Source organism: Pyxicephalus adspersus, chromosome 10 (assembly GCF_032062135.1).
Source record: "Pyxicephalus adspersus chromosome 10, UCB_Pads_2.0, whole genome shotgun sequence".
NCBI lineage: Eukaryota > Metazoa > Chordata > Amphibia > Anura > Pyxicephalidae > Pyxicephalus > Pyxicephalus adspersus.
In genome coordinates this window covers 27,909,286-27,921,566 of record NC_092867.1, presented here as the reverse complement: position 1 = coordinate 27,921,566, position 12,281 = coordinate 27,909,286, and the positions used below count along the sequence as shown (strand labels likewise).

Below are 12,281 nucleotides of genomic sequence, written 5' to 3'. Positions count from 1 at the left end.
TGATACAGGTTTTTTTGCTTTTCTTGCCCCAGGGCAATGACTGGTGTTACTGGCTGTTACATAGTTAATGCAGAAGATGAATTATTAAACATATTACAAATGCAGTATATTTGATTATTTTTTACCTTTATGTACTTTCATCACACCAAATATACATTTTATATCACATTTTCATACTGATACATTATTATTATATATTTTTATTTTATTTTATTTTTCTGATTTCGGCCCCTTGAGTTTGTGTCTATGGGAATGTAAAACCCTTCTGATGGGAACATAGGCTTATTAACACAGACCTAAAGACTATTTGGCAAATGAATGCTATCATTTTCTGTTGAATTATAAGTGAATTTTGCCTGGCCCAGTGGAATATGCAAAGCAAACTAGTCTATTTGGGGAAAAAAAGTAAATCTAACCTTTAGCAACATTTTCTGGCACGGGATGCAGTTGTATCCCCTTTGATATACTTTTATTACCTGTTCATCCTGCTGGTAGATTTATTTTGCTGCTGTGTGATTTGACTGCAGAATTAACAGTTTTTCACCCTATTACAGGAAGTGGAATAATAAGATATCTGTTGACATTATGAAGAGGTAATAAAAACTATGTTACACAGATAAACGCAAACTGCTGTTTCAGTATTTGCAGTTTGAGGTACCTAAAGGTATCTTGTATTTTAATGAAGGTACTAATCATTGAAATATGCTTGAAGGGGTTTCCTTCTTTTTGTAAATGTTGATCTTGTTGAATGCTGAATAGTGTTCCACACCCACAATCCCCATTACACAACTGATTTACTGGTTGTTACAAAATGCAATCACACAGAAAACCTATTTAGGGTAAGGCATGGAATAATCAATTAAAAATCCAGAAATAATAGGAATTACAGACTGCTCGATCAACAATGTAGAATAGAAATCGGAAAGTTATAGGCACTTTATGCTTTTGGATTGAGAAATGCCTGCATCCATCCCAGACTTGGTTAAGGCACTCATTTTTGATTTATGAAAATTTTACTGAAAACCAATGAGTTTCAGGAATTTTTTATAACAACATGTAAAAATGTAAACCACATGCACCATTCCCCAAAGCCAGTTTATTTGGGAAGAACACACTTTCTTGTCAAATCTGACTAATTTGGCAATCCCAATATTGTAGCATTGTCACACACATTAATACAATTTCAGGTTCTTGTGATTCGTTTCTTCCACGCATAAGAAGCAAACAATTTTTTTGAAATTTTTTTAACATATCGTATATTGTGTAATGCTAAGCAATTCCATTAAGATTTTGACCCCCTTTTTTGAATATGTTGATATCTTGTTACCATTTATTATCTAATGCAAACTAGGAGAGATGTTGCAATATTTTGATGTACGTAAGCTCTTAATAGAAAGTTCTATTTGAAATGAAATAAGGATAAAATAAGGAAACAATAAATGTAATTTTTATGTTCTATTAAAAAAAAAATACTTTTGCATTTTAATCAGCAGCCACTACCATTATAGGAATTACATTCCTGCAACTAAGCATTTAGTTTGAGAAAGGGCATTTTAGGTTATGTATCAATATTCTCTGCAATATGAAATGCTAAACCATGAATGTGTACAATTCACAAAAATGTTTTTATTTTTCATTACAAAGTTGAGTTTTACCAAAAGCTGTGTGTCACACATTGCTTTATTTTCTGCAACTTTTCATTTTGTGCAAAACTATTGCAGAGTAAAAAACAATAGTTGTTTGTGAGATATTTATTACTTTTGTTCCCAAACACATTTTTTTGCATGTAGCATTGCAACTATTCATCAGTGAATTCAAAAGAGCATGTTTTGCATACATAGCAATGGTAATGACGCCTTGGGTTGTGTGTACTATGGTTGTGTAAATATGGTAGGATTAGACAGTAATCACTTTCCAAAGTCATAAACCTGTTCTCAAAGGCAAGATGCTTTAGTCTGTCATATACTCTGCTTGTAATATAGTGCTACAGAGAAGTTTAAAAAGAATAAAATCATTAAAAAGAGTTTACAAGTTATTAGCATTAAAAGATTTGTGTACACCAGTGGTTGAAACTTTTAATCATTTACCATGTATGCAAAAAAGAGCTACCCTAGACTAGACATAGCATTACCAGGTGAAAAAAAGCATTGAGCAGGTACTAATGGTTCAATGCAAACCTAGTTCACAATAAGCTCTTCGGGGCAGTGTCCTCTCCTTCTGTGTCACTGTCTGTATTCGTCTGTCATTTGCAACCCCTATTTAATGTACAGTGCTGCGTAATATGTTGGTGCTATATAAATCCTGTTTATTATTATTAATAATAATAATAATAATAATAATGAGTAATCACCATGATTACAAACATTCTTGTTTGCTTACAATAACTTTGTACATTGTGTTTAAACATCAATAGTTTAACCTTGGAAGCTGGAGAGCACTGGCAAACGTTGCTAATATACACCAGTTGCCAATTCAAGTTGCACAACAAACCGTAACTTTTTTTCATAGTGTGTAGAAAATTTCTAATTACTGTCTAGATCCTTGTACAGAAGACCTTATCTTCCTTCAATCTTGGCGACAAGCTAACCTTTATTACCTTTTAGAGACAAAGTAATAAAAACTAGGTTTTTATTACTTTGTCATAAACAAGAGAGGAAAGGTTATTGGTCAGTTCAGCTTAAAATGGCTAATAGGGATAGCATTCAGGGAGAATACTATATTTCCAGAGTCCTATTTACAAGAAATTTTAAATAGCATCAAAAGCATGGTAACAAACGTTGGTGCTCTGGTGCCTTTCATTCTGAATGGCAGCCCAATTCTCCTAGCTGATGGGTCTGCAGCACAAATGTAAAAAAAATACTGCTGTCATGATTTTTTGTGCATTTGGCATGTGGCAGTTGATCCCAGAACACCACAATACACATTTATGTGGCTGTGCTACCATAGCTGCATAGATGTGAATCGGGCCAAATAGTATGTTAATGCTAAGCACCCTTTTACCAACATTATAGCCTCAAATAACACCGCTTAATTTCTTTAGAATTTTACAGTGACAAAGTTAATACAACAGTTAAAGATCAATTCTAATCAAGTTGAGAGATTGCAAAAGGCAAGCTTACTGTGAATGTGACAGAAATTTCAGATAAATATCTGCTGAACTGTTTATATTTTCTACCGATCAATGCATTAAAATGACCCATAACAAAGAGAAAAACAACTGTAAACCTTCAAACCTGTTTTGGAGACTTCCCAGAAACTCAATACATATATTTTCTATGGTTCAATTATTCTTGCCCTTCAACCTGTTTTATTCACCAGCTTTGTCTGCTTTGATTTTAATATTGATCTGTTTATTGTGTTTCAGGCAAAGGATGCTGATCTTGGTGCTAATATTACATATCGTATACGATCGCAGGAAGTTTTGCAGCTGTTTACAATGAACTCATCTACAGGAGAGCTATCTTTGTTAAAACCTCTCGACTTCGAATCATTCACAGGAAAGGAGGCAGTGTATGTCTTTCTTGTTGAGGCTTTTGATGCCGCAGGAAGCATGCCCCCTGGCATTGCTACTGTAACAGTCAGAGTAAAGGTAAGAAAAAAAAGCTTATATGTATGTATAGATGTCTGAATAAATTACATTGGTAAACTTTACTGCAATTCAACAAAAAAAAAAAAAAAAAAGCATTTAGCATAAAGACATCCATATGTAAGGTAACTTAGGCTCCCTTTCTTCCCTTTCTCCTAAACATTATGTACAAAGTCACTGAGAAAATGGTGTCTAAAGTCCATATAACAAACATTCTGACCTACCTATAGCAACATGTGGCAGTGATAAAGACGCTTCAACTGTTCATTAATATTACATAAGGAAAAAAACAAAAAACAGCTGCACATGATGTTCAATGGAACAGTATTTTCCACTGTAGTACCTGTACATGCCTGTGATGTAACACCTTACTCCTATATCATACATCATTATTACGCCACATTCTAGCATGGCTCTGCTTCTTCACCAGGTGTGTCTTTTATGTAATAAAGATTTATGCCATGAGATAGTCTTTCCTACTGCCACCCAGAACCCCTCCTAAATTTTAGGTAGGGTGCAAGTCACCCGCTTTTGACCTATTGACGTTCTCAGCATTGAAAAATATATGATGCACCAGTGAGCATGCTGACGGGAGTAATGTATGTATGTGTCAGTTGCAACATCCAGGTTTCCATAACCTCTAAATGACCAGCGGAAGAGTGGTTCTTACTGGCCAAGCAGTTTTGTTTTTTGTAGTTACATTGTGCTGGTATGAGCTCTTGTGAATACTTAATAATTTTGACATGAACAACAATATTGTAGAATAGCACGTGGCTTAGTGGTTAGTACTCTGGCTTTTGCAGCGCTAGGTCTCAGGTTCAAATCTCGGCCAGCACACTATCTGCACGTTATCTGAGTTTGTAGGTTCTCCCTATGTTTACTTGGGTTTCCTCGGGGTACTCCGGTTTCAGTCCACATTTCAAAAACATGCAGTTAGGTTAATTGGCTTCCGCCCAAAATGTACCTTAGACTGTTTTAGAGATTAACATATGACTATGATAAGGACATTAGATTGTGAGCTTCTTTGAGGAAAAATTAGTGACTTGGCTATGGGCTTTGTAAAGAGCACTATATAATTACTGTGCATTAGTAATAATTTTGGTCTTTGCAGCAGTAGTACGTGTACCAAAGGTTACACGTCAGATTCCTGCTAGCAAGTCTAGATTTTTCACTGTAACTTAAGTCAAAATCTTTTTAAGGTTTGTTACAGTTTTATTGCTGCCTATTCCCTAATTTGGAAAGGTTTCCCCTTTCTATTGTAGAAATGACCTCTGGCCAAGATAAGTATGTATCAGTACTAGCTAAGACAACAATTAAACCCTGATTCTAAATCTTTCCTATTACATCCAAAAAGAGAATTAAAAAAATGGGCTTTGAAATGAATTTCACTTAATTGCAATGATGGGTGTGTTTTTTTTTCTGCAGTAAACAACAATTATAATAGGTAAAAATGAAGATAAATAAAGCACTTGTATAAATGTGCTGAAAAACCTGTGTGGTTTAGTATTTATAATTTACAGACAAAAAATTCATAAATGGTGAATAAAAAGTTAGAACAAAAAAGAACACACAAGCAAATTTATATTGAAGTAAATTTAACAGCATATACAAATAATGCAACAGATTAAATTGGATTAAATTGTCACAGCTATTATGCTTTTTTGTTCAGACAACAGCAGATAATTCAGCATTCACACGAACTGAACAATTGCAAAGTATGATTCTTTTTCTTAGATGTGGGAAAGTGATACAGAGATTTTCCTAGGTGAACAGTAGATCAGACTTTCGTATCATTATATTGCATCATTACGGTAGTTACATGGAAATGTCGTGTAGTGTCAAGACTTACAGGAGACAGAACTCACACCATGTTCTAACTCCTTGCTGCTTTCTTGTTCGGAAATTGTTTTAATACTACTGGAAAGCTGCAAAGAAAGAAAAAGAAAACTGTAAGATGCAATCAAAAGGAAAACCACAATTATATGCAGAATAGGTTTAATCATGTACTTCAATTTTGGTATGTACAATATATAGATTTTCAAGTTTTTTTATTATAATATTTGACTTTACTGAATTGCAACACGACATTAATTTGTACAACATTTTTGCATTTGCCCAATAAGTAGAGCATATGGTTGCTGTGACTGTCATTACAGTATTTAATTTTAAAACCATATTGGCAGCTATGCAAAATAACGAGGTATTATGATTCTTGTTATTCTGCTTCTACGGTTATACTATTTCTATTGCTTGCATAATAAGGAGTCGTTTTTTTTACACTGAACAAAATTCTATGATATAGAAATTAGTGGTAGAAATATGCGTGCAAAATAAATATTTATGACGTGCTGTTTTTCCACTGAATTGTAAGAGTTTTCATATTTCACACCAAGCATGCCAAACTAGTGTCATTGGGCCACATACAGCCTTTCAAACCTTTTTCCCAGGCCTCAGTAGTTGAAGAATTTATATTGAACACGTCTTCTGGTGTTTTCCAGTTACAAAAAGCTACATTCCTTTATGTCACAGTGTTCAACAACTGTTTAAAAGCTATATCATGTAAGTGGCAATTTTTCTAGTATGATAATTTCTAAATTGGATAATCTTTTTTTTTTTTTTTAATTCTACTCAATTCAACTGTTTCATTTGAGGTTTCAGTACCTGGTGTAGACAAATTGCACAGTTACCTAGTACCAATTGACATTAAACAATGGTTAAATCTCTACTACAAAAAAAATAAATAAAAATGGACCTTGAAATGAAAAGATGTAAGAAACACCAAGTCTAATACTATTGACATTAATCTAAATAAATAAATAAATTTACAACAAGCTATGCCGTACCTCCTTAGCTGCTTTTTTGAAAGTTATTCAATCTTAAAGATCCTCAAAGATCACATCAAATGCTGTAGAGTTGGTTTCTAACAGTTTAGGAATAGCAACTGGCTGATTACAGTAGAGGGCTGGAAGACTGTCAAGGTCTTAAAAAAAAAACAGTTATTGAAAAAATTAGAAATGATTTTCTTTGCAATGTTTCTAAATAGAGAGTCTGTTTGTATAGAATATCCCTGTACTTAATCGTGCATTATCTGGGCACTGGTTCAATTTTAAATATAGTGTTTTTGGTCATTAACTATCACATCAACTGTTTACAGTGTTGCTTCCTTGCCTTCTTTAGATTTAAGTCACAAATGTAACACCTGTTTTAACATCATTGGCGGATAGGTGAGGTGAAGAGCATTTCTACACACAAGTAATCCATGTATGATATAAAAATTGTGGGTCCAAAAATCTAAACTGAAAAACAAAGCGAAAAGTCTGCTTTAAATGGCTTGCACATGTCAAAATACAGTGCTTAAAAAACTGTCCGTATTTCTTCAAGGCACTCTTTAATCCCTTTTCTGTATCAAAGTGGCTGATGACTTCCTGTAATAGCATTACAATTTTGCCTGTTATTCCATTTGATTAGAAGCAGCACCAATAGACTGTTTGATCATGAAAATATTTGCCAGGTTGTTCATGTCTGCCTGAGGAAAAGGCTTGTGATGTCTTAAACTTATGCAAAATTACATCTTTGAAGTTAATTTACAATCTTCTACAGCAAATCAATAATCAATTAACTAATCAAAAGCTTTGCATTCACTTGCTTTAAAAAGTTCAGTAATCTCTCCTTGTGTTCCCAGCTGTTAGGGTTTAGCGTATATTATGTCTTTTCACCAATAATGCCCAATGGAATGTTATGTGCATTCTAGAAACAGGCAAATCTTGCACTTTTCATATCAGTTTGGCTTTACTTGAACATGAGTTTATTTTTCAACCCGTGGAATATCACCATAAAGTTCATAAATCCAGGCAAAATGCATGATTGTCCACTGATCAGCAACAACCTATATGCATATGAAAATGTACAGTTTGGTGAAAGGACAAAATAATTTGCCAGATCTACAAACTAGATTCTAGTTGAAGGGCCAACAATTCTAAATGTACTTTTCTAGTATAAAACACAATGCATATTAGTAACATGAGTAGCTAGATTTCACAGTTATTTTTGCCAGTAAATTAATTTACAGCAGTTGTCTGCAGTGGCTCACCTTTGTGCTTGTTTTCCCCTCTTTTGGTGTTAGACATGATATGCATATTTGTGTGCCTATGTCATCTGGTGGCAGATATGCAGGACAGAAGTGTGGTCATAACTGCCCACTGCTGACAAATTTTGGCACTACCACTAGATTGAAATTTGGTTCAGTGCCCCCAGAGTGACAGAGCAAAAAAAGCCCTCTCTCATTTAAGTTTTTGGACACTTTTTTCCTGTTTTTGCAGCTGTAATCCCTGTCAATCTCTACCAAACAAATAGTAATATAAAAATGTTATAGCTAAATTGTATAGAAAGTTATAAAGAACTTTAAAAAATAAAGTTTAAAAAATGTAAACTAAAAGATTATTAATTGTTTTTTAATTTGCCTGCTAGTGAAAATATAAAGAAAACTCATCTAATCCATGACAAAATCCATTGTTTCTTAATGAGATATTACATTAAAAATTAGGCAGTGTGCCTTTGTGATATCCATCAGTTAAAAATATTTATGTCCTTAATGATGGCTAATGGACCCACAGTTCTATCATTATGACAAAAAGAAAACAATATCATCTTCATTTATCTAAGTATTGACTAAAGACTTTTAGCGTTAATTACATTTTTTTCATTTGTGCTAGTAGCTAGTGGTTTTAATTAATGTATTTTTGTCAGTGTTTAAAGATGCATGTATGCATATATGCCTAGCTATAGGTTGTCATCTTTTTAAACCTAATACTGATTAAAAGGGAATTGATTCAATTGTAAAGATATTTACGTAAAATAACAGACGTCATTTTATTGTCAATATATTTTGATTAATTATTCAATCATGTTGTCACAACTAATGGGTTGTCTTCCAGATCCTTTTCTTTCTAATTGATAATCCCCTGACACCATTATATATTTCCTTGATAAATGAAGTGTATGTAACCATATTGCAGTAATTAGAGTATATATGTATATAAGCAGCAAACAGCAATTTCCCACCTCCTTGTTGATAGTGTATAGACTTCATTACCTAGCAGCAGATATCTTGCCAATAGAAAAAATATATTTTTACACCATGACAAACCACCTCAGTGATGCCAAGAATTTATTATAAATAGGGTAATTTATATAAATAGGGTAAAGAGGGACTTGTGATTTCCGACATAAAGAAACCAAAAAAAAAAGTGTCCCAAAATTGTCCCAAAAATGAATGCCTGTTTTCCTCACAGTAGATGTGACTTTTTTTTTAAATCTCCCCAACAATCATTTATTTACATACATACATAAAATAATTTCGTCTTTCTAAGGGAAGTTCCTAGTGGCATGTTGAAGTTAAAAATGTGTAGTGTCTGTATGAAATAAACTCAGATATTGGGGTTTATTTCCTTTCAGAATATAACTTTTTACATTGCATTTTAAATAATCCACTTGCAAGAATTTATTTAGCTTGGTAAATATATTCTGCTTAGAATTCCATGCACGTGATTGAATTCTTTGCATTATTATTTATCATTAAACTCACTAAGCTAAGTGAATTATCCCTTGCAAGGTGACAATATACCTTGTTTCGTTAAAAGCCTAAATTCATTTAGTAAGGCCTAATCAGACATATTTTTGCAATTGCTTTTCCTACTCACTACTTTTTGCAAAAATGGTTAAAATTGGACCAAATGAGACCATTTCTAACCCCCTATTTGACAGGCAGTAAAAGGTGGCAGTGTTGTTGCTTTTTTTTTTTGCTTGCAACATGTAGGTTTTGCTGCCTTAGCTGCCTCTATAAACTTGAATTTGTGTCGCAAATGCCTAAAGAATGTTTGAACATTTTAAAACAGTTAAAATACAAACAATAAGGAACACCTTATCTAGGCATTTGCAGCTAATTGTACAGGCATTTGCTTGGAAAAACCTAGTGGTTAACACGTGTTACTGCTCTCAGGCACCTAGAATTAGATGTTAGGCATCCAGGGATGGTGAATTGCACAGTAAAATATTGCTAGTGTGAATTTGGCCTAAATCAGACCCCTTGATTCTGAAAGGAGAACATTCCGTGCTGGCTAATATCACTAATTATATTTTGGTTGTCTTTTATCTAACACAGACTTTAATGTGAAGGAAAACTATAATTGCTTTAAGCACTCATACATTCTTTTCCTTGGAAATTGTTTTTTTTATCTCTAAAATTTTCTCTATCTATTATCTCTAAAACTTTTTTCATTATTTTAATAAAGTCTTAAAGGTACATTTAAGTCAAAATTAGGGATGAGCGAGCAAAATTTTAAATTTCGATCTTGCGGACTTATCAATGATAAGTACAGCCCGATTACCGTGGGAACTGAACTCAGATGAACTCTCAATAGAGAAACTTCATTAAGGAGTTCATCTGGAGTTCGCCTGCAGTCACAGCGGATTAGAGGCACTAGATTGCGTGCCTCCAATCAGCTGTGACCACAGGTTCCCACCTATCAATAAGTACAGCCCAGGGAGCCTAGGAACCTGCACTTCAATGGAATTCGCTAAATCGGTACGCCCAAAGTTTGTGGACCCATCGGAAGTTTGGAACATTTCGCGTGAGATTGTCAGAGGCATTCTCGCTAATCCCTAGTCAAAATAAAAAAAAAAAAAAAAATATATATATATATATATATATATATACCTTAATATTCGTGCAAAGAGCTTTTACAATGACTTTGTTTATTTCAGTCTTTTATCTAGACATTGCTATTCATCTCTTGTCTACCTCATTCCTATTTGTTTGTAAACTGTTGATGCTAAAACACCCTATTTGTTGCTTGGTATAAAATCTATCAATAAAATCTAATTCAAACCTGCATTCAAAGTTTAAATGTATTAGGTATGACAGAAAGCAAAAAAAGACCCTATGCAGGATAGGGATCAGGATGTACATTACTGCCCTCCCACTGTCATTCTATGGAGCAGATTTTTCTGCAGGAAGTACCTAGTAGGCTTTTTTTTTTATATCAGTTAAGGTTCTTATAACTGATAACTTTCTGCCTATAGTTTACCTAATTATTTTTTTCTTGTCTGGAAACATTTTCAAAATCTTAAGAAAGTGCTTGACATTCAAGTTTTATTTCAACCACACTCTTGGATGAACACTGTGAATCCAAAAAGTAGCAACAAGGTTTAATGTACCTGGACTCTGATATTGGTTTCAATTGCATATGCTACATTCAGTTTGAATGTATTTCTTGCACAGCTAATATCAAAGTTGGAAGCAAACTAATGGTAATCCTGGATGTGATCCATGTATCCAGGTGCACTGAAGTAATAAACTCTTCCTGAAAAAAAATATTTTGTGCCTTTCTGAACATTTACATATTTTTTTAATTTATGCATTTTCACTGTATACATAACACACTGAACAGTAGTGTTCATTTATTTTTCTGACTACTGTTTTTGCAATATTATTTGGGGTATTTATAAAAATAGAGCAGAGCCAAGTAATAGTCCCCATACCCCATACCACACATGGCTCGGCTCTCCACACCCATCAGAATGTACCATACCTTTTACCAAAAAATGTCCCCACGAGGACCTCACACTGCCAACACAACTTCATTCAAACACCAACCCCAAGGGTGGATGGACAGGAATCTCACACAATTTGTTGAAATTTGCCCGTCCCCTTTTCCCCCCTCTTCTGTTTTATCCCCTTTCCTTTCCCCACCCATTGTTATGTTTTTCACCAATCAATAACCATTAACAATTGACCTCCCCCTCACACCATCTCCTACCCTCCTTGGCCTTCCCCCCACAGTCATGTTAGCCCCCGCCTAGCTGCCTTGTAGCAGGCTCCTGGGCCTCCCTATCTGATCACTTTTTAATGGCACAAGAGACTGTTAAAGGCATTAGCGTATAGCACTAATTTGTGCTTTAGACCAGAATAGAGTGGTGGAAACTGAACAGGATAAAATAACTCTGCTGCTGGACATCACAGCCAATTAATTATCTTAATTGCTATGTATCATTATATGTAAAAATATATTTAGCTTCTGTGTAAAAATGCTGGTGTGTTCTGGGCTCTGTTGTACAGGATTCCTCATCGTTAAAAACTTTTGTTCAGTAAGCTATTTGTATTTATAACATACCATATATTTTGGATCAAGTGTTAAAAGTAAATAGTAGGTAAAAAAATAAAAATATATATATTCTGTAAATATATATATATACACACACAGTATATTGCAGCTGATCGGTCCTTAGACTTGGTGGTTTCATCTACGCTTTTTTTTTGTTTTTGTTTACTATTTGATAATCCAGAGACGAACACACTTCCTGTCCCAGGTTGGGAGCACACAATCCTTCACTGTACCTTTTGAAGGTAGCCATGGTTGTCATTCGGGCTGAACTGCAAACATGTCTATCTTTTACATGAGCCATGGGGAAATTATTAGTTCAGCTCAAGGAAGTAACAAGGACACTATACCTGGCAAGGCAGAATGGGTTGGCCGCTCACCCCAACATACTACAAAACCTTTTTTTGCACCACAACCCACTACAAATAAATTAAAATTATTGGCACTGCAATGATGGAAGCATGTTTTGTGATTTCCTCTGTTGTGGTAGTGTGGGTGTTGTTACACAGGTTGACTTACAGCTTTACCGGCCACAG

The 12,281-nt window shown here is 34.2% G+C and overlaps 1 protein-coding gene across 3 annotated transcripts in view; it reads left to right on the top strand.

Annotated features, from left to right (window-relative positions):
* Positions 1–12,281, top strand: part of LOC140338838 (protocadherin-15-like) — a 548,986-nt gene that overhangs the window by 381,359 nt on the left and 155,346 nt on the right. For all 3 annotated transcript variants that reach the window (XM_072423159.1, XM_072423158.1, XM_072423157.1), the window contains one exon: positions 3,365–3,589. In XM_072423159.1, the coding sequence (XP_072279260.1) occupies positions 3,365–3,589 (225 nt within the window). The remainder of the gene's footprint in view (positions 1–3,364; positions 3,590–12,281) is intronic.